The 26,234-nt window shown below is 43.4% G+C and overlaps 1 protein-coding gene across 1 annotated transcript in view; it reads left to right on the plus strand.

The window, feature by feature from the left end:
• The first annotated feature begins 2,505 nt into the window (after positions 1–2,505).
• The window catches only part of RAPGEF5 (Rap guanine nucleotide exchange factor 5), a 215,333-nt gene continuing 191,604 nt past the window's right edge, over positions 2,506–26,234 (plus strand). Inside the window, exon 1 of the mRNA XM_065883983.1 lies at positions 2,506–2,736. Within this exon, the coding sequence (XP_065740055.1) occupies positions 2,506–2,736 (231 nt within the window). The remainder of the gene's footprint in view (positions 2,737–26,234) is intronic.

Genomic DNA, 26,234 nt, shown 5'->3' on the forward strand with positions numbered 1-26,234 from the left:
CAATTTATATTAATTAAAATTAAATAAAATTTAAAATCCAGTTTTTCAGGAACACTAGTCACATTTCAGGTGCTCAAAAGCCACATATGAGTAGTGGCTACAAAGCATTTACAGAACATTTCCACCATTGCAGAAAGTTCTACTGGACAGCATTTCAGAGGAAGTGTATTCCATGCAGAGGGTACAGCAAGTACAAAGGTCCTGGGGTGGGGTATTGCTTGATTTGAGCTAAATAGTGGCATAGCTCTTCTGCTTACACATTCCTGCTATTCCCTATTGCCTGTCTTATACCACGGCTATATGGTAATTGTCATTTAGCAGCTTACCCCAAGCCAACTTTCCAAAGGTCCTGTTGATACTGAGTTTTAGAACTTTGGTCAATACCATAGAATCTATGGGATAAAGTCCAAACTCCCTGGTCTTGCACTGAGAAGCACTGTGAAAGAGTGTGAAGACCAAGGATCTGGCCTAGGAGTCAGAACACATGTGTTCTATTTTAGAGCAGAGGAGGTTCATGGTGTGATTCAAAGGGTATTATCAGGGGTGATATGGCACAAGCATCCCCTAATCAGAGTGATAACTGACCACAAGTGTCCTGGAGGGCCTCTACTGGACCAGGACTAAAGGTCTAGTGGACCTTTAGTTGGTGTTTCAGGAGGGAGTTTGGAGTGTGGAGTATGACATAGGGGCTCAAGGCAATGCCGAACTACCAGTGGAAGCAGAAGTATTTCAACATTATATAAGCTGGTACCCTCATATGGTACATACAAATGGGATTTCAGCCTTCAATATACGAGATAGGTATTTGGAAATTGTAATGGATGATAGAGTTTATTGTAGGGCCCTTTCCAGTAAACACACACAGCTTTAGGTGACAGGATTTAAGGCCTTCTCCAGTGTGTCACCAGCATCCATTCTGATATTTTCTCCTTCTTCTCTATCACATGATCCCTCTCTCCCACCGGTATGACACATTCAGTGCCCAATATGTTCTGTGTCCTACCACCTTGGTGTTTTTCTCATGTTTTTCCTTCTTACTCAAAGGACCGGCACCCTTCTTTCTGCCTGGTTGAAGCTTCTGGACTCAGCTTGAAGGCACAGCTCAAGCTCCCTTCATTGACTTTTGCCTGTCCCAGACCAGAAGGATTTCCTCGCTCCTGTGGCCCTCAATGCTCATTATTCACACTCACTTGGCAATTACCAAGAGTACAAGGCAATATCTTTGTTATTTTATATGTGTATCTAGTCCTGGGCCAAGTTTTAAGTTTCTTGAAGGCAGAGGTCACAGGTCATTCTTCTTTTTTCCTTACGTGGCCATATTTCCGTATATATTTGCCAAGCGTCTACCTTGTGAGGGCTGAGGGTACAACCAAGGGCCCCGATCTCCTGTAATTCTCATTTGTCAGTTTTATTTTTTTTAATGTGAATAAGCTTACTCAATTCTTACAAGTCTTAGGCAAAGGTAGGGACCCCAGTGTCCTACTGATAAGGAGTAAAAGCGCTGGCTGGCCCTTGTTGAAGACAGATTGATCTGGGAGGTGAAGTTTCACAGCTATCTGGACATTAAGGCCCTGCTGGAATAGTTTCACTCCCAGGGCTCCACTATTCCTACCTCCTGGAATGGTGTAAACAATGATTCACACCACAGTAGGCCTTTACGCTTTACCAAGCACATTCATCATATGCATCAGGCTTTTAGGGATGGTCAGGTTCCAACTTGTTAGCAGAGATTCACCTCCAGGTCACCAGACTTGAACCTATTTTGCTAAACACCTAGCATAACGAACGAACAAAAGTCTTCTCCCCTTAGCCTTTAATGATGAATGTGTCAAAGAGGGGACGGCGGGGGCGGGGGGGCAATTCTACCTCACTGGTGTTTGACTTGTAGCAGAATACAGAGCCTATTTTGAAGTTCTGTGGCAAAAACCATTTTTGGGAATAGCGATTACGATTTTGAGCCAGGCTGTGATGGGAACGGGGAAAAAAACCATTGTGCACACGGGGTGGGGTTGGTGTGCTCCAGACTTCCCAGCTCGCTTGGTCGAAGTTCAACGCTGGCAGAGAGGAAAAGGGGGTGAAGCGGGACTTTTTACACTAAAGGGAGTTGGGGGATGGGCCGGGCAGTTGAGTGGGTTTGGTGCTGGATTCCGGGGATCCCGCACCTGTGGAAGAGACAGTGCCAAAGGTCCGAGGAGCGGCTGCCGGGGTCCAGGTCCACGGGCGTCCACGTCCGCGGGCTGAGGTGTGCCGCTGGAGAGGGCGGGGCGGGGCGGGGCGGGGCGGGGCCGGGCGCACCTGGGCGGGGAGGGGAGGTGCGCGGGGCTGAGCCTGGCGGGGGCCGCGGCGCGCGCCAATGGGCAGCGGCGGGCTGCGCGCCCCGCGCCCGAGCCGCAGTCGCGCCCTCTCACTGCCTAGCGAAGGCTTGGACGGCGCGCGGAGGCGAGCGCGGTGAAGAGGGGCCTTCGGCGCCGCAGCCGCAGCCGCAGCCGCAGCCGCCTTCAGGGCATGAGGATGGCCGTGGGCTCCGTCAAGATGCAGCCGCCGTGCGAGAGTCCGGCCCTGGCCGCGGCGGCGGCGGTGGCGGCGGCGGACGGCGCCTTTCGCCGCAGCCCCAGCGCCCGCGAGCCGGAGCGCGAGCCGCTGCAGTTGCCGCCGCGGCCGCGGCTGCGGGACCTGCCCGCGCTGCTGCGGAGCGGCCTCACTCTGCGGAGGAAGCGCAGCGCCGCCGGGGGCCGGGTGAGTGGCCGGGTCCTGCCGGCCGGGATGGGCGTGGGCGGCGCGCACGTGGAGCCCGCGCCCACCCTCGCGGGCGACCGAGGCGGGCGTCTGGAAGTTGGGGAGGTTCCGGGAGGGGTCCCCTTGTGAGAGACTGGGCAGAAGAGGGACCCGGGACGGTGGGGTCGTGGGGTTCCCCCAGGGGAGCGAAGGTTTGCCCTTCCCCCAGGTGCACCTGGCTTAACCCAAGCGCACCTGGATTCAGGCTGCGGGAACGTGAGCATCGCCGGAAGAAGGGCTGTTTGCCTGTCCCCAGAGGGGGAGCTGCAGGTGTCCGGTGCCTAACAGTCGGCCAGCCCTTTCCCGACAGCGAGCCTCGGGCCCCATGAGTGGGATCTCCGTTTTCAGGGGGCATGAGACGTGTGCGCTGGTGTTGGGACGCCTCGTTGCAAGCTTTGGGCATCGGCACTGGCTCTGGCCGACGCTACGGACGAGGGGGAGACCTCGGAGTTGGAAGCTCCGGGGCGAGCTTTAGCTCCCGGGTTCCCGAGTCGCCAGCACTTAGTACTCGGCGACTCCCTCAGAATCTTAAATATTGACTTCCTGCTGGTGTGTTCGATAGGATTTCCTGGTGGAGGACGGTGCCTCATTGGGTTCTAAGGGCATCTAATGGCCCGAGCAGGTCAGACGTGTTTTGCGGTTAAGAGAAGCGGGGCGGCCTGGGGTCTTTCATAAGTCACCCAGCAGGCCCTGCCGGAGCCTCTGGCCACGGGGCTGACTTGTCAGGTGTCCCTGCTCACCGGGGCCTTGGGCACCTTTTGGTGGGTTTTACTGAGCTTTTAAAAATTTGCCATCCTTAAGGAGACTTGACCGAGAAGCTACCACAGTGTAGATATTTTGGACTGTAAGTTAAAAAAGAAGTCTAGGTTGTCTGCCTTAAAAGATCTTACTGGGGGATTTTCAGCTCTTGCAAGATAAGTTTGTGGAAACTTGAGAGTTAGGGAGAAACACTGGGTTTGGTACGGACTCATCTGGTCAGGGAGGGGTCTGAACTGATGGAGGTCTTCGGCCTTTCTAGGCTGTGTTCCTACTTTCCTAAGAATTTTTCTTCCCACGTAGGGATGACTGTACATGATGTACCTCAGAAGGATGTTTTGAGGATTAGCTGAGTGTAATAGGACATCTTTAAGTCCATGACCAGGGGAGTTTAGGAATTACCCACAAATGACCTTAACGTGTGACGTACAGGATTGCCTGCAAAGAAAGCGAGGAAATGTGTCCCAGAGATGTGATAACTAAATAAACACAAGAACCAGAGTTATAGACCTTGCAGGCGTCTAGGGAAAAGTAGGTCAAATCATGTTCCTATTATCCTTGACAGTTACTTTTTCATGGCACAGAGTACTGAAGATGTGAGGGCAGCCAGGCAATCTGTGAGCAGAATTGCTGAGGGTTTCTTTATCAATGGATCTAGAGTATTCATCTGCATAGAGGCTCGTGTTTCCCTTGCCTGGGATGATGTTGTGGTGGACCTTGCCTAGATACATATTTACTTAATTATTCTGAATGCAGTTACTTCAAATAATGTATACTTTATTGGCCCTTCTTTAGTTCTAATACTGTATGACTTCTCTTTGGGACTTTCCAAACATATTTCATAAGTGCATGGCCAGTTTTTTTATTGGAGGAAGATTGTCAAATTTTCCAATATTGGAAGCCCGTAATTTTCAACTTTTTCCCCCTCCTTTGGCTCTGGAACCACCTTTGTGTTTTTGGAACCTTCCCGTCAAAGGAGCTGGAAAGGGTTTGAAAGAAAGAGAAAAATGAGTGAAATATGTACCCGTATTAGTTTGTTGAGGCTGCTATAACAAAATACCGTAGGCTGGGTGGCTTAAACAACAGAAACATATTTTCTCACAGTTTTGGAGGCTGAGAAGTCCAAGATCAAGGTGCCAGCAGATTTGGTTTCTGGTGCGAACTCTCTTCCTGGCCACCTTCTTGCTGTGTTCTGACATGACCATTCCTTGGTGCACATGGAGGGAGAGAGATCTCTCTGTCTTTCCCTTTTCCTTTTTGTTTTTTAAATGGAAATATAGTTGACATACTATATTATGTTGGTTTCAGGTGTATTACATAGTGATTTGACGTTTGCATACATAACAAAATGATCACCACAAGTCTAGTTACCGTCTGTCTCCGTACAAAGTTATTGCAGTATTATCGACCATATTCCTTATGCTGTATATGACATCCCCATGGCTTATTTATTTTATAACTGGAAGTTTGTACCTCTTCATCTTGTTCACCTATTTTGCTGCCCCCTCACCCATGACCACCTGTTTATTCTCTGTATCTTTGAGCCTATTTTCATTTTGTTTGTTTTTTAGATTCCACATATGAGCTCATACAGTATATGTCTTTCTCTAACTTAATTCACTTCATAGAATACCCTCTAGATCCATCCATATTGTCACACATGGCAAAATTTCATTTTTTTTTAATGGCTGAGCAATCTTTCATTATATGTATATGCGCCATCTTCTTTATGCATTCATCTATCAGTGGACACTTAGCTTGTTTCCATATCTTGGCTATTGTAAATAATGCAGCAGTGAATGTAGGGGCACATGTACCTTTTCCAATTAATGCTTTTGTTTACTTTGGGTAAATACCCAGATGTGAAATTGCTGGATCATGCGGTAGTTCTATTTTTAATTTTTTGAGGGACCTCCATACTGTTTTCCATATTGGCGGTGCCAATTATAACCTTAACCAACAGGGCAGAAGAGTTCCCTTTTCTTCATATCCTCACCAACACTTGTTGTTTGTTGTCTTTTTCATGACAGTCATTCTGACAGATGTGAGGTAATATCTTATTGTGGTTTTGAATTGCATTTCCCTGATGGTTAGTGATGTTGAGCATCTTTTCATGTGCCTGTTGGCCATCTGCATTTCCTCTTTAGAAAAATGTCTCTTCAGGTCCTTTTTTGTTTTTGCGGTACGCGGGCCTCTCACTGTTGTGGCCTCTCCCGTTGCAGAGCACAGGCTCCGGACGCGCAGGCTCAGCGGCCATGGCTCACAGGCCCAGCCGCTCCGCGGCATGTGGGATCTTCCCACACCAGGGCACGAACCCATGTCCCCTGCATCGGCAGGCGGACTCTCAACCACTGCGCCACCAGGGAAGCCCCAGGTCCTTTTTTAAATGGGGTTATTTTTGTTTTTGATGTTGAGTTGTATGAATTCTTTATATATTTTGGATTAACCCCTTGTTGGATATATCGTTTGCAAATATCTTCTCCCATTCAGTAAGGTGCCTTTTCATGTTGTTGATTGGTTTCTTTCACTGTGAAAAAAGGCTTTTAGTTTGATATAGTGCCATTTGTTTATTTTTTCTTTTGTTTCCTTTGCCTGCGGAGACAGATCCAAAAATATATATATATATATATATTGCTAAGACTGATATCATACTGTACTGCCTATGTTTTCTTCTAGGAGTTTTATGGTTTCAGGTCTTACATTTAAGTCCTTCATCTGTTTTGAGTTTCTTTTTGTATATGTTGTAAGAAAGTGGTCCAGTTTGATTCTTTTGCTGTAGCTCTCCAGTTTTCCCAGCACCATTTATTGAAAAGGTATATTCTTGCCTCCTTTGTCATAGATTAATGGACCATATAAACGTGGGTTTATTTTTGGCCTCTCTATTCTGTTTTATTGAGCTGTGTGTCTGTTTTTATGCTTTACCATACTGTTTTGATGACTGTAACTTCGTAGTGTAGTTTGAAATCAGGGTGTGTGTGTGATACCTATAACTTTGTTCTCTTTCTTAAGACTGCTTTGACTACTTGGAGTCTTTTGTGTTTCCATACAAATTTTAGAATTTTTTTGTTCTAATTCTTTGATATCTCTCCCTTTTCTTATAAGGCCACTAATTCCATCTTGGAGACACCACCCTCGTGACCTAGTCTAACTCTAAGTACCTCCCAAAGCCCCTCCAAACACTATCATCTTGAGGCTTATAGCTTCAACATATGAATTTTGGGGGAACACCAACATTCAGTCCATAACAGAAGGGTTTGAAGGAAAGAGAAAAACATGAGAGGGCTTCCCTGGTGGTGCAGTGGTTGAGAGTCCGCCTGCCGATGCAGGGGACGCGGGTTCGTGCTCTGGTCCGGGAAGATCCCACATGCCGCGGAGCGGCTGGGCCCGTGAGCCGTGGCCGCTGAGCCCGTGCATCTGGAGCCTGTGCTCCGCAACGGGAGAGGCCACAACAGTGAGAGGCCCGCGTACCGCAAAAAACAAACAAGCAAAAAAAAACATGAGAAATATGTGCCAAACCAGTGGATGACTTGTAAGCACCTGGGGTCATGTGGTTAGCCCCTTGGTTACCAGTGCAAATGAATCATGGCTTAGATCTTTTTGTGGACCTTTAGTTTTGTATCTCGTGAGCCGTACTTCCAGATTACAGCTGACTGATTATAGGGACAAGTTAGCACAAATTCATTACTACTGGTAAGAAAGTAGCTTTGTGCATTACATAAGTTGGTAAGAAAGTTTGCAACTTCTGTATTGACCAAGATCTGATTTAGGAATATGTGAGACTCTTGCTCATGCTGTCTTGGGCTCCCACAGATCTTGACAATCTGACATCAACTGTCATCTAATAAGCTCTTTGTGGGTTGTGTTGCCCAACCCAGGTGCCTTGTAGGCTGTCTCTTATGAGGAAAAACTAAGCTGACATTTGTTACTACAAGAACTCCTGGTTCCTTGGTTCAGTCACTTCTCATCATACTGAATTCAGAATGCAAACTGATTAAGACTCTTCGCACTGCTTTAGGCTAAGTGGGGAATGGCTAAATTTTTCTTTCGGGGAGGACCTCCTAAAAATGTCAGCGGTAAGATAAGGCACAGATTGAATTTCCACCAAAGCCATTTAATTGTTTGTTTCTTTTTTTAAACTTTGTGTTATGGAGATTATGAGAGAATAGTATAATTACTACCTACCTTCAGCAGCTATTAACATTTTGCCAGTTTTGTTTCACTTATTTCTCCTTTCCCCACTTTTTTTTAATGGGGGCTGGTATATTTTAAAGCAAAATCCTAAATATTATGTCATCTCATTCATAAGTGTTTCGGTTTACATCTCTGATGGGCTTTTTCCCTTAGGAATAAAAGAAAAAAAACATAAAAATTGTATGGCTTTCTCAAACCTAAAAATATTAACAATATTCACAAAATATTAACAAAGTTCACAAAAAATTAACAAAAAAATTCACAAAATTTCTTAATGTAATTCCCATATTTAATTTTTCTCAAAGATGTCTTTTCACTTATGATTTGTTGCAGTCAGGAATTAAACAAGGTCTCATTGCATTTGGTTGTTAGGTTTTCAAATCTATTTTATTTTATAACAACCCCTCCCGCCCCCCCCCCCCTCCTTTTTTCATGCCTTTGATTTGATGGAGATAGCGGGTCATTTGTCAGGTAGAATGTCCCGCTTCTGGGCTGACTTCTTACTTGTGGTGTTGTCTAATTTGTACCTTTATTTTCAATGTTTCCTGTAATCTGGCAGTGAGATGTAGAGGCTTGATTAGATTCAGACTTAAAGGCGAGCATCCTTGGTAGGTGTTACTGTGTAAAAGTGTTGCATCACATCATAAGACGTGATGTCTGGATGTTTCTCTCTTTGAGATATCAAGAGTGATTAGTGGGTTCAGGGTTCAGGGGTCAGCTTACCTTTGTACCTTTCACCTAATGATTGTAGCATCGGTCATTCATGATTGTAACCTAGATCCATTTCATTAGAGGTTGCAAAATGATGATGCAAATCTGTCATTCCTCTTGCATTTATCAATTGGGATTCTGTCTATAAAGAATTTACCCTCATGAATTACTTAGGTCTCCTGAAAATCAGATCGTGTAGAAAAGACAGGGAAAAAGCTTAGTTTTTTTCCTTTTATCAATTTTCTGAGTTATGATTTAGTGCCCTAACAACCTCCCATGATAATCAATGAGTTTTTCTTTTTCAAGTATCAGTAAGATCTTGTGGATCTTAATGTCTTTGTTTCAATCCATTGAAGTCAATATTCTTGTTGATGCTCAGTTTCTACTTATCTCCTGTATACTTTTTACAAGGCCCTAGTAGTCGCTAATACCTTTCTTGCTTTCCAGCACAAGGTATTCTAGGCTTATCTTGTCCATTTCCTGCCCCAGACCCAAAATCAGCCATTTTCCAAGGAGTACTGATTCTTTTTACTGAAAACCATTTGTTTCCCCCAACTTTTTCCTCTCTTAGTGGTTGCATTTTTTTTAACCTTTATTTTAAGCCTTTCATCTTAAGTTTTTGTCTCTTTTAGAATTCTTCTCATCAGATGTTTCTAAGACTCATTTTCTCCCTCTAATAAAATAACTGGTAACTACCATTCCCTCTTTCTATATATACTGTCAGGCTGCTGGGACTGGCTTATTTTGGGCTTTGGCTGCTGTGATATTTTCTGCAGTGTTCTACCACTTTCTTCATCTCCTTGAAATCTGTTTCACTTCAGCAGCTAGAATGATTCACCAGTTGTGCCAGTTCGACTGTTCAACGAAGTCCTCCAGCGATGCTCAGCCTTTGGATTAGTCTCCTCTCCCCTGACCCCTTCCCTTTAGCCACCCTTCACTCAGGCAGGGTCCCGATGACGTGACAAGTGCTCTTCAGACTTGAGACACTGGAAGTTCTCACTTTTTCATTTATCACAGTCTCTACCCCATGACTCCCTCTGAAAGAAGAACAGAGCTGCCCGTTTCCTGTGTCCGAGCTGGAATGTTTTAGGTGTGACTTAACACCCTCCTCTGCTGGAAATGAGACTTTGTTGATTGAGAAGCACATTCTGCTCCAAATTATACCAGTATGGCCAATTTATAGTCATTTTATACACACTTCTCATAGGCAAAGCATGTAATTTGTTCCTTGTATTTATATTCAAATCAGTGGCTAACACTTCATAGCAGTTAATTATGTGCCTTGCATGTTCTTATATAAACCTTAACCCTCACTACAAGCTTGTGTGTTCAATGCTATTATTTGTATTCTACAGATGAGGAAACTGAAACCCAGAGGTAACTTGCCCAAGGTCATTGAGTGGGTAGGGGAAGGGAGGTTTGAATCCAGCCAGTCTGGTTCCATAGTCCATGCTCTGACTTGACTCTCTCAAATGCACTGAGGGCAAAGGGTCTTATTCTGAATGCCCATAGCCTTATTGTACCTGCCCCTGTGACCTTCCACCCTGACAGTGGTCAGTTCATGGTGTTGATGATGCCACACGTTAACTTTTCTTTCATTGGAGCACAAAGAGACTTGTGATCCACCTACTGGGATTGGGGTAGGGGAACTGAGGGCTGGGGGCAGGGAGCTACTGTGGTTATAGGTGTACGGTAACTAATATTTACTAAGATTAAAAGGTGCATTCAGTGTGTCCTAAGCAAAAACACCCAGGCCCACCTTGATCAATTCAAAAAGCTTGTGAATTCATCCTGCTTACTTCTTTTCTTAATCTGCTTATGGTAGCCTGTCAGAAGATGAAGGCCATTAAAGGGAGGTGTGCATCTTTCAGGAAAGGTGAGTCAGGTCAGATATGAGGGCACATGTTGGTTTTATTTGAGAAACATTGACTTCCTACCAGCTCGAACTTTGATATCATAGATCTATGTTGACCATGTCTATAAGTAAAGTAAAACTCCGTGAATGTCACCTCTAAAAATATTTGGGAAGAAAGAAAAGGAATTACAGATTCAGTTATTCTATTTTAATTTCTTGTAATTCTAGCAGAGGACCTCAAGGGCAAGTTAATGGCATATTGACTTTCTTTCTCTCCCCTCCAACCCCCTCACACAGGCTTTGGTTGAATAATTAGATCAGAGGAAAAGAGCTTGGGCCACAGCTTCAGAAGCTGGGTTTGAGTCACAGGGCTATCACTTGCATGCTATTCTCTGAGCTCTCTAAGCCTCAGTTTCTTCCTCTGTAATGAGACACACTGTAGATCAGGTTTTTGTGAGAGACAGTGTATGGGACGTTTTGGACGCATTGGAGCTTAAATTTTTCCTTCCCCAGCTGGATGCTTATTCTAGGCAAATGGACTTTCAGAGACATATTTCTGGAAATCTAGGCACAAAAAATTTTGCTTTCATATGCAATGTCAGTTTCCAAGTTTTAGAAAAAACGCGATGTCCTAACGTATAGTGAATATTTTAGATAGTGTCTAAATACTGGTGCCATAACAAAATAGTCTGAGTTTCACACTTGCACTGTTTCTTAAATTGATTTGTCAGTAATTGGTAACTTGTACAGCTAAAAATAGATGGAAAGGTGGGAGAAAATTCATTGGGGATGACTTGGAGTACTTGTCATTTTTTTGCCTCAGTATTTCATAACAACCCTGGTTAGGAATACTGACCTTTCCAGTAATGAATATGTTACCTGGGAGTAATTTGTGAGAGGTTATTAGATTCTATGGGAAATTGAAATTGTTAAAATCAATGACTTTTTTCCATGGCTAGTTATTATTATGATGTAGCGTTCATAAATGGGTATGGAAAAGGGAAAAGCCACAGACACCACTGTGGATTCTGGCATGTCTTCTATCAGATTGAAACTTCAATAGTCCCCTAAAGGGAGGAGGTATTTTCACCTGTGAGGAAACTACAGTCCAGAGAGGTTAAGTAGCCTTCCATGATCACCCAGCTAGGAATAGTATAGGTAGAATGGAGCCCAGGACCGTCTGATTCCAAAATCTGTGGCCTTTCCCCAAAACCATGCTGTCTAAGACATTGACAATAATTATAACGTGGTGTATTGAAACAGTGGGTGCCCCAGACATTTCAAGTTTAGTGCAAAACACAGCTTATTTTCTTTCCCATGTCTTTAGTAATGGCTTCCAGGATCGATCTTTAATTATTCGCAAGATTTGGCGATGGCTTGAGCAACAGCTGTCTGTCATCTCCCAGCAATATCAGCCATTGTACAAGAAACATGAAGGTTTGGGATGACTCATTTTGGAAGCCATTGCTCACGTGGTTTGGAAGCTGACTAGCTCCGTATTACACGTGGACTTGGAGATCTATAAAGCAAGTAGGTTCCTTTTCAGGAAGACTGGCAGAGGAGGTAGAATGAGTTTCTGATAACCCAGGAGTTACATTTCTGAAGGTGACTTGTTTGATAATTAAGAAACTTCAGATTAGGAAGGGGGAAGTGTGCATACCTGTCAAAGTAAATGAACCCATTTATAATTGCATCAAGTTATTGAGAATACACAAGTATCTTTTAATAAAGTTAAGCTTTGGGATATTTACCTTTTAATGTGTGATTACCTGAAGCAAATGGCTCTTAACTTTTTTTTTTTTTCCCAAACCCAAGCCTTTTCAGGAATCTGGGATAGCACCCTAGAAAAATGCACGTGCAGACATAGTTTTGTATCTCATGTCAGAGAGATTGTGGATGTTCTGAAGCCTGGGTCACCACACACCCCTAGTTAAAAGGCCCTTCTTCTAGAAGCAGCACCATGGCTCTATAATTATTTTACTTTTTATCTTCCTCTAAAAATCTGGCATAGTATGAAGTGCTCGTTCAGCAAATATTTTCCCGAATTAAAGCATTTTATTGGCTTGTTGAATTGGAAATTGCTCACCTCTAAATGTAGCAAAAGATTCAATGAGCCCTGGGAGGTGGTGGCGTTGATGGTGATAACTATTATTATTTAACAGATTCTTATATAACATTTATCATGTCCCGGTCGTTTGAGGTACTTTAAGAACATTAACCGATTGAACCCTCATAACAGCCTTGTGTGGCAGGTGCTCTCATTGGCTTCTTCTTGTCTAAAGTGGAAAATGAGGTACAGAGAGGCTAAGTAGGTTGCCTGAGATCACCTAATAAGTAGAGGATGCAAGATTTGAACCCAGGAAATCTGGCTCCACATTACGAGGTCTACCTGTTCTGCTGTATCCTCTCTCCAAATAAAAGAATGTATTTCCTTGATTATAGTCTCTCTCTCTTTTTCATTTTAATACTTTTGAAATAGGGATGTGTGTTAAATTGATGTGGTCATTTAATGGGATATTACTTTTTTCCTTGTAAAACTATTATTACATTGATAGTATACCTTAAAATTTTAGTGTCTTAGAATAAAACAACTATAGTAAGCCATGTTTTAGTTTTTAAATGTAGCTGAATAGTTTATCTGTAGAAATATCAAAGTAAATCACAGCTTTAAAATGGTGCATACAAATCACTCACTTCTGGATCTCTCCCATGTATACATGTTATTAAACTTTTGTTTGATTTTCTCCTGTTAAAAAATAAATAAAATAAAATGGTGCATACAAAGAAAACCCCTATTTGTGAAGTGTGAAAAATTGAATGAAGAGTATATTAACAATTTATCTGAGCACTGATAATTGGTTACGTAATGACTTAAATGACAGAGGAAAATACATTTAAATTTTTTCCTACAAAAGCATGAATATCCTTAAAGTAATGTTGAAGGTGAAATTATATATACATAGAAACTTTATTATTGGTTCCCTCCAGATTTTTTTTTTTTTTTGGCGATACGTGGGCCTCTCACTGTTGTGGCCTCTCCCGCTGCGGAGCACAGGCTCCAGACGCACAGGCTCAGCAGCCACGGCTCACGGGCCCAGACGCTCCGCGGCATGTGGGATCCTCCCGGACCGGGGCACGAACCCGTGTCCTCTGCTTCAGCAGGCGGACTCCCAACCACTGCGCCACCAGGGAAGCCCCAGATTCTTTTTAAGTAAAATTTAAAAGTTAAACTTCCCATATAAATTCCTTTTTTTTTTTTTTTTTAAAAACTAAGAACCTTGAGTATACCCAAATGCCAATAGATTTAGACTTGGCCTTTGAGTCACTGTACATTATGTGGGGAGTTGGCAGATCTTATCTTTTGGGACTCAGTTAATCTTTTTTATGTTTTATCTGCTTTGTTCCTGAGGCATTGGCTTCTCCGTCGTAAAGTGCTTTTCTTTGCATTTTGCACCATTTGTGTTATGTGTAGAAAAAACATAATTCAGGATTTCTAATAAAGGCAAAACATACCTTTCTAAAGTTAAAGAGCCCAGAAAACCAGGACTTCTGCAGTCTAGCTCGTAGTCTTCCTGTATTTTTTTCTAACTTGTCTGGCAACTTATGCTGTAGCCCCATTGGTGGTTTTGCTGTTCAGTTCAGTCGAATTTGACCTTGTCAAATCATTTACCTGCAACTGTTAGGAGGTGTACATGCAAATACTTATGATTGCCCAACACTTTTGCCTTTGGTGCTGACTGTAAATTTGTTTTGCTCTCGCCTGTTACTATTGAGGGAAGTGAACGGCTTATCACTTCTGTTTGGTCTAACACTCTAAATGTTGAACATTTAGAGTTCATTATAATGAACAAACACTACAAATGGTTCACTCCATCATATTGTGCTGTGAATTTATATGTAGGTATGAAATCTTCTTTTGTAGGGGAAAAGAAAGAAGAAGATGTGTGACGTTACCTTTTAGATATTAGGGGAAGTATGATGCCTGTTTCAATCCATGAAAATAGAATTTGGCTTTGGTATAGGAGAGAGGACATTTTTCTGTGTGTTTGTCATTTAACAACTGTGTGGATAAGTCAAATAATGTTTTTGAGTCTCCGTCTCTAAAATGGAATACCAGTATTCTATCATGATGGAATTGATGGTGGGAGAGGGGACCAGTTTTCATTTCTTGGCCCTTGTCTGCCCAACCAAGGTTGGAGCAGTGGTCTCTCTCCATTGAGATGCCACCTCAACCCCCAGAACACTTTGGGGCATATCTTAGGCAGAGGGAAAGATGGATCTTTAATATTCACCTCATCTCTTGAGTTGAAGAGGAGGAAGATACTGCTTTAGTAGAAAGAGCATTTGAAGGAACAGGAAGATTCTGATTAAATCGAGAATCTGTCATACCAGAAGAATAAAAAGGACATACCTGTGAATCTGTTTCTAGAAGATTAAATCATTTGGCCGTAAACAGAATTCTGGAAGAGGTGTCAGAAGAGAACTTGTGACTGCAGTCCTTTGTGTCTGGGGAGAGCTTACCAGGTGGTTTTATCTTTTAGATAAGAGTTTTTTTTGCTATTTCTTGTCATCAATGAAAGCTATTTCGTAGCCTTAAATGAGCATCAATATTTGTTTTCCTCTACTGTTTAAAATGTATGAAAAATCTTCAAATAGCAACCATTGAAACACCGAAATTTCCTACTCTTCTTGGCACATAACTTCTTTTAAAAAGAAAGAAAGAAAGAAAGAAAAGAAGCCTCCTAGTCATATTCTAATCTACCTTGACTGTCTCATAAATTTAGAGCTTAAAACAACTCAGCACTTTCAGTTCATCAGTAGTTGACTGTTCACTCTGCTGTCATTTATGTAAGACTTTACATTTGCAAAGTGCTTTCACATTCTTATTTTACTGTTTTCATCGCTCTGGAGTAGGCATTCCTTTCGCGTATAGACAGAACAAGTTACTGAGCTTTTACATAGGGCACAACCTCACCGGCTGTGAAGCCAAGGCAGTGCCCACCTCACAGGGTGGCAGTGGAAGTAAATTAATATGCACAGCGCTTTTCAGACAGAACTGGTTGTGTTGAGAAGGCTTAGTGTGAATTGCTGCTGTTGTCCTTGCTGCCGTCACCATCATTGCCTGAAATGACAAATCTGAGGGCTTTCAGGATAAAGCCCTTTGAAAAGCTGAAATAGGTCTTATTGCTTATTGTGATAGCAATTAAGTAAGAGGCTCAGACATTGGTATCTTGCTAAAGGTCACAGCGAAGAAGTTAAGAGTCAAGGGTTCTTTAGGCTGGAAGGGTCTCTGATAGGATATCTATGGTCTGCTCTCCCTAAAGCTGTCAAAAATGGGGTCTAAAGGAGGACTTTGCAAACTGTAGCATACACATATCTGAGAATCCCTGAGAGCCTGTTAAAACACAGGTTCTCGGGCCCCAATCTTAGAGACTTTGATTTCATAGGTCATGGATGGGGTCCAAGAATCTGCATTTCGGTCAAGTTCCAGGTGATGTTAATGCTGCTGGGTCTTGGACTCGCACTGGTCTAAAGGGCCTTAAAAGTTTGGTCCCCTTCAACATCAGAAAATTACTGAGTCTAGGAGTCTACCTGGTGTTCTGTTTGCTGCCTCCATAATGGAAGGACAAGCCAAGATGGCAGTCTGTGACTATAAGAACTTGATTGAATTAATAATATTGGAAACTCCCCCTTATTGGTTTCCACAAAGTGAGTGGCAGTTCCAAAAGCAATGAGCATTTGAAACATAAAGGGTGCATGGCAGCTGAGCGAATCAATTCTGTTTGTCAACCCCCTGCGCCCTCTTTTGTGTTCTGGTCTATACCTTGGAGTCTGCCCTCTGGATGTGCATCACTAGGGCTCGCGCCATGTGGCTTTGGTTTGCGTTCAGTCAGTGGAAGGCCGGGGAGGAGAGGAGTCGGGGTGGGTGTCTGCCCCTTCTGCTTCCTGTCTCCTTCAGTGTGGTACTGGCAGTGACTGTGACCGTCTGTTACTAGCTACAACAGGCCAGTCTCTCCTCCATCACTTCAGCTCTCTCCAGCCTCCAGTAAAGCTGTGTCTTCCCCTAGTCCCTCCTGCCTATGGCTGTTAAAGCCTTGTCATTACTAACCCCTGTGTTCTGTAGCCTCTGCTGCTGGGTCTCGGAACCTTGCCCACACATCTTTGATAGGCTGTCTTTTGAGAGGACCCTTGATTGATATAGGAGCCAAAGGAAGAGCAGTGCTGGGAAGAGTGACAGTAGAAGGTGTAGCCTTGGGTGCCAAGAACCTTGTGAATGGAGTGGGCATGGGCAATGATTGGCCCAGCCCCTGAAGTTTAGGTGGGGGGTAGAGGTGAGGAGTGCAGGGAAGGGGACTGGCCTCTAAACGAATGCTGGGTTAACCTCAGAAGGTCCTGGGAGGTTTCTGGTGAGAAGCTATAACTGCGCCAAAATGTGACCCGCGTGCCGTTCCTGCATCATTTCTGAGCGTAAACTTGGACGGCTAGGGTTCAGAGTCAGGGAAGCTTTTATATGAAGAGTATGCATTCCTCTTCTACAATTGCTGGACAGGTTTTTTGATTTTCGTTTTCCAGCCCCTGCCCTTTTCTCAGACACCCTTAGCGTTGTTAGTCTATACACAGGAGTTCTAAGGTCTTTTTGTGGTACTTTGATCTGGCTAAATTTTGTCACAGTATATTGAACGTGTTCTGAAATGCCTGCCAGAACTACATTCACAAAGTAACAGGTAGTTGACTAGAATAATTACGCCTTCGGTTCCTTTGCCCATGGGTTCCAGCGATGGGCGTGTCAATAAGGTGAAAAACACTTTTCATGGTTTTGGCACTCAGCCACATCATCATCTACAGTAACCTCACCATGAAGCAGGACCACAGCACAAACTCGTACCAATTCTGTGTGTTTATCAATTCTTTTATATTGAAATGTTATGCCCAGGTTGAAACTATTTCACAGCTTGTAGAGATTTTTTTTGGGGGGGGGGGGATAGTGAAGGTTATCTTAATACTTTGTCTTAATAAATGAAATGTTTAAAGACAAAACAGGCCCTTGATCTCAAATTTTCTGTTGTTACAATTCTTTAGGAAGAAGAAAAATTCTCCATGAGGAAGAATGAATTCTGGAATTTTTTCCCTCTTTCTGGGTTTTCATATATTTATGTGTCAGAAAGCATGGCTATGTGAGGGAGTTGGGGGGTGTGACCTCATACAATTGAGGCAAATCATGAATCACCTTGTGTAACCGTGGCACAGATTTAAGGCATATGAGCCCTTTGTTTTTGCTGAATTTTCCCTCCTTTCTGGTCATTTATCCAGTAGGACTTGGTGGCTGGGCACCCAGAGAAGACAAGCCACAGAGGAGAGGATCCCAAGTCTACCAGGAAGGCGATGGTGCCTTCCTAGATGGAGGCTGCCTTGAAGCGGTGATGTGTGAGCGTCACCTGTTAGTGGAAACTGACCAGAGAGAGTGAGGAGGGGTTCTAGCGCAGATGATCCCGAGAGAGTTTGTATCCTGTCCAGGGAACAAAGAGGAGCTCAGTGTAGAGGAGGGGGCATGGCTGGGCCCCCATCGTAGGCTTCTTTTTCAGTCTCAGACCCTGGGGTGCGGACGGTCCTTGCTGATCTACCTTGTTTCCACCTCCTAGAGTGGAAGACCTCCCCATCTCGCTGCCTGGCGAAGGAGCCCTTCTCTTCTTAGTATCTCCGTCTCTGATTAGGCCCGGAGAAATCTCTGGGAGCCTTTGTCCTGGTGTTTTGAGGACTCATCTCCTTACTCACTTCCCTTTGAATGAGGTATCCATCTTCATTGTGGGTTTGGTTTCCTTTGGCTCTACCCTTCTTGTTTTTCTCTGCACGTCCTCCCCCAAGCTTTGTTGCCTAAGGCTTTTCTCGTGGACCGTTTTCCCTGCACGTCTTCTCTGAATCAGCTCATCCTGTTGTTTGCTCTCCTTGTTTCCCTGCACAGCCCTCCTATTTCTTCATCCTTTTACCATTTACCTGGCTCCAGCTGAAGGCTGTTTGATATGGAAGGGGATGCTACATGCTCTTTTTAGAAGTTTGGGTGATTCAAGCCCACTTTTTCATGTTAAAGATTATTAAGACTCTCAGGGAAGCCCTTATCCAACCTCCCTTAATTTTTTTTTTTAAGATGATTTAAGCTCTTACAGCACTTATATCACCCTTTCCCACTCCCTTCCTTAATTTCCCAAGACAAGAGGAACTTCTGCAAGAGCTTGAATAACCACTGTCTAACTGGTCTCCATTGGGGGATGCAGAGTTTACAAACATTGATTTCTGATTAACATTACATTTTCAAAACTACCTCCTTTAAATAGAGACTTCTGTCCTGGTCAAAGGATGTGTTCAAAAAGGTATTCCTCTGGTGAGAACTAAGATTGTGAAATTCAAAATCAGTTTCATTTCTTAATGACCGTAATAAATGTAGAACCTTCATTTAAGCAATTAGCTGTGGGAGTACAAGGCTAAACAGCACACAAAGTAAAGTGGATTAATGATTTTGTTAATCATTCTTTTGCTGCAGGCAGCTTCTTAATAATGTAGCACCTACCCCTTACATTCCCAGACTGCTGTCCAGTGAGTCATCCTCACTTTTGCATTTCCTGGTATCTTTTCTTCCTTCTAGAAATCTGTATAAGGCACCTACCATCTGATTTGTCAGGATAGCCTAGGTTTTGCTGCAGTAACAAATGTACCCCCAAATCTTTGTGGCTTAACACAGCAGAAGTTTTATTTCTTATTCACAGAAAGACCATTTTGTGTCTGGGTGCTTGCCAGGGCAGCTGTCCTCCATGTGGTGGCTCTGCTTCCATGATGCATTTCCGTGTCATCACCTTCCACGATGACTGTGAAATGTGAAGAAAGAATGGAGAATTTCACAAGGGCATTTAAATGCACCTGCCTGAAGGGACTTTTGCTCTCATCTCATTGGCCAGAGCAAGTCACATGACCTCACTCATCGCCAGGCATCAGGGAAGTGTCCTCTTCCCAGGAGCTCTGAAGGAGAAAAGGGACACAGGTATTAGGAATGTCTCCCTCAGGATGCAGGAGCAGAGAAGTCAGAAGTGAATAAAGGCATAATACCAGTCTTGTACGTCCAACTGGGGAGGTAAACATGTTTGTAGTGTTACAATATAGTCTTACAAAGCTGTACAAATTGCAAAATACATAGCACGATAATGACTATGATAGAACAAAAAGCACCTAGAAGCACAAAGTGGGAACATCTACCTCCCTGGGCTGGAGACGAGAGGAAAACTTTAAGTGGAGGTGACATAAGGGCCGGGCTTTGTCTGTTTGCCAGGTTTAGGTCTGCGTTACCTTGGTAAGGGTGGTATCTGGTCTTATCTTATGTGCTGCATCACAGTTCAACTAATCATTTGGGATACAGCTCTAAGAAATAGGCTTATCTCTTCTTTAAGACCTCAAGAAAGAAATGAAAGCACAAATGAACGCAAGAGAACAGATCTGCCAGTTCCCATGAAATGTGACACACAGTATCCTTCTAACGAAGGCTTGCAAACACTACTTCTCCTGAGCAGTTATGTTCCTGATAGTTCTTTGATCTCAAAAATTAAACTTGCTGTTACAGTAGGAAAAGAACAAAGCAGGTGTAAAATAACAATCAAGGTTAGTTATTAGGCGGCAAAGGTTGTACATACTGCATTTTGATTTGCCCAGAGATTCTGAAATATTTTACATTAGATATAAATGTGAGTAGTGTGTTAACAGTGCAAAGAACTTGTTTTATAGACAAAAGAAGACAGTCTTGTCCTCAGATCTAATAAAGCCACCTTCTTACCCTCTTTCACTGCTGTAGCCCCAGTGGCCTTGTTGCTGGTTGTCCATCATGCTGGGCATTCTCCCACCTCAGGGCCTTTGCACCTGTTGTTTCCTTTATCTGAAAGCTTCTTTCTCCAGATACCCACTCACCTACTTCAAGTCTTGGCACAAAGGCCATTCTCTTGATGAGACGCACTGGGCACCCTATTTAAGATTGTAACATTTACCTCCTTCCCGTGTCCTATTCCTAGTCCACCTTCTAATAAATAATTGATAATTAACTTATTTATTTTGTTTATGCTCAGTCTTTCCCCACTAGTATGTAAGCTACCCAAGGGCAAGGATTATTGTCTGTTTCATACGTGGTTGTAAGTTAGACCAGTGCCTGGAGCATAGTGGGTTCTTAATAATGCTTGAACACATGGGGGATATTTCCATTAGACTTCCTCTAAACTGTACATGAAGTTGTATACTTACATTTATTTCCTTCCATAAAACTTCACTACTTTTTAATTCAATAAATATTATAGCGTACCTGCTACCATTCCCTCAGGGAGCTAGATTGGGGACCACTTAAGGAGCTCATAGTCTGGTGGAGAAACTTGTCTGATTCTTCTTGTAGTAATTAATTACATTTAGCAAGTATTGGAGTGCCTATAGGTATAAAAGAGGAAGTTTGTTCCTTTTGAGTATGACATGCCAAGACTTAAGATTTGTCTCTATATGTCATGAACTTTCATGGAAAACCTCTTGCCCGGTGCTGCTTGATCCATTCCAGTGGCTCTCAGCTTTTCTCTCTGTCATGAGACACAGGAAGCATGGTCATGGCGCTCACCTGCTTGACCATCCCAGGGTTACGTTGCATCCTTGGTCAACAAATGGTAGATTGTTTCTCCCATAAGAATTCCACCGATCTATTCGGTATATTGCTTTAAAAAACCAATCTGCTTTGATTTAAGAAAATTAAACCTCAGTATTTCTCTTACTAGTAATAAAGCTTTTGTGGCAAATAGCAACTAAGTTAAGGATGTCACCATGGCCCATTTAAGAATAATTGGTTTAGACAATATATACTATGAGGAGAAAGGAGATTGGGCTTGATTAGCAGGATGGAAGGGAACTACTGGGGGGAGGTAGTATCTGACAGCAGGACTTAACTTACTATACCACGCAGAGAAGACAGTAGACTAGGTCAGGGCAGAAGTGAGCATGGCATGTAGGAGGGACACTGAGGGATGGGCCTGGCTGGGGCAGGAGTACAGGGTAAAAGGGTTGGATCTGTAAATTGAGGGAAGGTGATGAACAGTCTTGAGTTTGTCTTTGTGCTAACCTTGTTATCAGCAATGGAAAGTGTCATTGCAAAACCTGTGTGCAGTAGAGGTTGCCAGACTTTGTATTTAATGCCCTAGTAAATTTTTTTTTTTTTTTTTTTTTTCTGGTACGCGGGCCTCTCACTGCTGTGGCCTCTCCCGTTGCGGAGCACAGTCTCCGGATGCGCAGGCTCAGCGGCCATGGCTCACGGGCCCAGCCGCTCCGTGGCATGTGGGATCCTCCCGGACCGGGGCACGAACCCGCGTCCCCTGCATCGGCAGGCGGACCCTCAACCACTGTGCCACCAGGAAAGCCCCTACCCTAGTAAATTTTTTTTTTTAATGGAGAACTAATGTGTGACTTCAGGTTTCAGAACACACCCCCTAATGAAGAACTGCTCTCCATAGTTCTACAGAAAAGTACTACATTGTTTTTATTCCTATTGTGCCTCACACTGACATTTGAGAACCACTCCATGCAGTACATATATGGGTCTGGGGGACAGAATAATGTTGAGACTGTATGTGGACGGGATCTAACAGTGAAGGTTGCAGTCACCATCAGTTGACAAAAACATTTCCTAAAGTCTAGTCTAGGTGGGTGGGGTGCAGGATGGGGAACGGAGAGGTTGAAGGCAGCAAAATCCCTTGGGAGGAGGTTGTCCAGGTGACGGGGGTTTAGGGTCTGGTGTGAGATAGAGGTGTTGGAGTGAGAGATCTGAGAATTTGGAAGGTCAGGATGCCAGGATTTAGTGATTTCCTCTCTGTTTTCATGGGGAGCTTAAAATTAGCAAGAACTCAAAATAAGTTCCTGGTGTTGAAAGGAATATAACTGTCAGAAATATGACCAGGGCTTCCCTGGTGGCACAGTGGTTGAGAGTCCACCTGCTGATGCATGGGACACGGGTTCGTGCCCCGGTCCGGGAAGATCCCACGTGCCGTGGAGTGGCTGGGCCCGTGAGCCATGGCCGCTGAGCCTACGCGTCCGGAGCCTGTGCTCCGCAACGGGAGAGGCCACAGCAGTGAGAGGCCTGCGTACCGCAAAACAAACAAACAAACAAAAAAAGAAATATGACCAGAGGTGGTCTCCATACAGAAGGTCTTAGATTCCTGAGACACTTATTTAAGAAATTATGAGAGCGTGTGTGTGTGTGTGTGTGTGTGTGTGTGTGTGTGTGTGTGTTTGAATGAAAAATCGTGTGTAAGTCAGCTTATGTGAGGGGAAATAGAGGGAAAGGGGATGTTTTTTAAATGACTGAATGGTGGTATTTGGACATTTTTTGAAGTTTCTGTGTTTTGGTTCCAGGAAGGAGACATAAAGGGCAGTCTGCTCTCATTCTTGTGGGTCCCTCAGAGTTGGTCCTGCTTTGTGGCCTCAGGGAGATGGAAATGGAGGCCTCCCTCTCTCCTGGTCCTCCCCACTTCCTCCCCCTCCAGCGCCTTGTCCTCAGGCTGCATCTGCTCAGTGCCAGGTCTCCACCTTCAGTGCCAGCTAAGCATAGTGCCAGCTGCCCTCAAACTCGACCTTGGGTCAGGCAGAGGAAGGTAACGTAGGAGATAGCCCATGTGGGAAGAGAGGCAGCTGACTGGATAAAAAGGAGAGTATTTCTTTTAATCCTGCTTGTCTTTTTCCAGTTCTTAAATTTCTGTGTATGTGAAGTCCTGGGAATTGTGGCCTAAGGGTACCCATAGCTGCTTGTCTCAGTAGACTCAGGTAGAAAATTGCAAAGTTTTTCGAGGCTGACCACTCAAAATCCACCTGCCTTCTGCTTGACATTGAGAAAAACAAAACCCACTATTTCTTGCTTTCATAAATTTCCTGATAGCTCTTGCTTCCCACCCTATAGGATGAAGATTTGGCTCATTTACGTGACAAGTAATGTGCTCCCCCCAAAGCCTACCTCCCTCTTGCCAGTGTCCTTGGGTAATTGAGTTGTTACTGGGCCAGAGTTCAGAGGAGCCGTTTGTGTTCACCTAAACTTGCCTCTGTAATTGGATTTGGGACTGAGTCAGTCAGGGGTCCTGATTGCAACCACGAGAAACCAACTCTGAAATTACTAGAAGGGTGTCGGAGGGCAGGTCGGCCTGCAGAATTGTTGCAAGACTGGAGAGGTAGGCTTCAGAAGGGGCGGGAACCAAGGATGTTTCCAGAGAAGAAGCCACAGAATGTAAACATTAAGAGCACGAATGTTGAGAACAACCAGCCTGGGTTTCTCTGCCATTCACCAGCTGAACAAACTGTAGGCAAGTTACTTAACCATTCTGTGCCTTCCAGGATAGAAATGCATTCATATTTGTAAGAAGTGCTTAAAACAGTGACTGGCAAATAATAAGCAGTATCTCAGTGTTTGGTGAGTATGCATTTCCAGCTGAGGTTGTGCATATGTATACATATATTTCGGCTTTTAGCTGCTAAATATAATGCCAGGTCGCTGTCTGGGCTGCAGGCTGCTTCCACACCCACAACCTCTTCTTTGCTGGAACTAGCTTTTGCTTATCACGAATTGCCAACCTTTGTTTAAGGGCTTTGTTTCAGTTCTTCCTGGTTCCCTCAGAAACATCGATTCTGGAACTTTATTAGCAACAGAAGCACATAAAGATCACAGTCTCTACAACTGGGGCTTTAGTTTTACTCTGTCACCCTGAGCGATAGCGTATCAATTTTTTTCTGCCACTTAGTGTCTTCTTTTTCTTTTTTTTTTTTTGCTACTATGTTTTCATGATCATTACTAACATCCCCCTTACTCTTTCCTCCTGTTGTTTTGTTCAAGGAGAAACAGCCAGAATGGAAATTCTCATAGATGATAAATCATCCTACCTCTGTGAAGGGTTTTAGGAGCCCCCCTCTTTTTAAAATGTAGCATTAATATTTAAACATACTAATATTTAATAATTAACATTATTGCTTATTAATGTTATTTAATTATTGTTAATATTAATAATTAATATTTTAAAGAGAACAGGAATTTTTTTTTTTAATTTGTTTTAGGCTGCATTGGGTCTTCATTGCTGCGTGCAGGCTTTCTCTAGCTGTGGTGAGTGGGGGCTACTCTTCGATGCGGTGTGTGGGCTTCTCATTGCGGTGGCTTCTCTTTGTTGGGGAGCACGGGCTGTAGGTGCACAGGCTTCAGTAGTTGTGGCACACAGGCTTCAGTAGTTGTGGCTCGTGGGCTCAGTAGTTGTGGCTTGCAGGCTCTAGAGCGCAGGCTCAGTAGTTGTGGCTCACGGGCTTAGTTGCTCTGCGGCATGTGGGATCTTCGCGGACCAGGGATCAAACCTGTGTCCCCTGCCTTGGCAGGCGGATTCTTAACCACTGCGCCATCAGGGAAGTCCAAGGAGATTTTTGTAATATGTATTCTTTTCCCTCTTCAATTTGGTTCAAAGACAATTACTTCTGTCCATTCTTTTATTGAAATAGTCTTTTTCTTAAGTAAGATTATTAAGAGTGTTGGTTATTCTGACAAACCAGGGCACAGTGCATTTATAGAGAAGCTTTACTTAAGAAAAAAAAATCAATGACTAGGTGTAGCCCATGTGTTGAATCTGCTATTTTGGGTCCCAGGTTTAGTTGGTTACTCTGTCTCTCTCTCCGCACAAACACATATAATATCTTGGTGTATGGTCTTGCAGTTCAGCCTGTTTTTGAATATGTAAATATGAATATTTAAATATCTATTGAATAATTTAAAGATTCAAGTAGCTTAAAAATTTTTTTATTGACTTTTTAAAAATTAATTTAATTAATTTTTTATACAGCAGGTTCTTATTATTTGTTTTATACATATTAGTGCATACATGTCAATCCCAGTCTCCCAATTCATCCCACCACCCCCTCCCCCGCTCTCCACCCTTGGTGTCCATAGATTTGTTTTCTACATCTGTGTCTCTATTTCTGCCTTGCAAACTGGTTCATCTGTACCAGTTTTCTAGATTCCACATATATGCGTTAATATACGATATTTTTCTTTTTCCGACTTACTTCACTCTGTATGACAGTCTCTAGGTCCATCCACCTCACTACAGATGACCCAGTTTCGTTCCTTTTTTTCACTGACTCTTTAACGTGAGAAATGTAGAATCATTATAATGAAATGTTAGCATTTAATATGAATATATATAAAGTAACAGTGGGCCCAGGTTTTATCTCATTTGGCAGGCTGTATAACGGGATGATTAAAAGCATTTTGTTTCAATTATATACATCCATACGTTTGTGTGACCTGGGTCACCACATAAAATGTACTTCTTACTGTGGGTTGTAGTCAAAAAAGTTTAAAAAGCAATGATTAAAAAAAAAAAAAACAGCCATAGCTTATTGCAGCTGTGTCTCTGCTCACCTAGTGGTGGGTTCCTCCCTCAGGCATAGATGAGTCGGAGAGAGCCAGACAGGTGGTTTAAAATTGAATGCATTACCCGGTGAGTAACAGGACCATGATTGTGGCAAGGTGTTTGTTGTTCAACTTGAGACACACAGGACTTAAGTGAGAGTTATGTGAAAGGAATAGCCTGCCATGAGTCATGGAATGAATTTTTAAATGGAAAGCTTTCAAAATGAAGTTCCCCTCTGTGTGTCAAATGTAGTCAGCAATAAGAAATAGGGATCGATTTTTGAAAACCTTCTGTTAGCATTGAATCTTGACTACAGAAATGTGGGTGAGAGTGGAGAAAGCCCAGTTCTGTTCTCTGCAGGTGGAACCGGACTCGTCTTCATCTTCCTATTTAAGGCTTTATTTATACTGGGTGACTCTGATGACTCTTGTGATGCATTTAAATATATTTATAAGGAGAAAACACAGGTACACAATTGTGGTAATTAACTCCTGGAGCTTCCTTTGCTCCTG

The sequence above is a fragment of the Phocoena phocoena genome, chromosome 9 (genome assembly GCF_963924675.1).
Source record: "Phocoena phocoena chromosome 9, mPhoPho1.1, whole genome shotgun sequence".
Taxonomy (NCBI): Eukaryota; Metazoa; Chordata; class Mammalia; order Artiodactyla; family Phocoenidae; genus Phocoena; species Phocoena phocoena.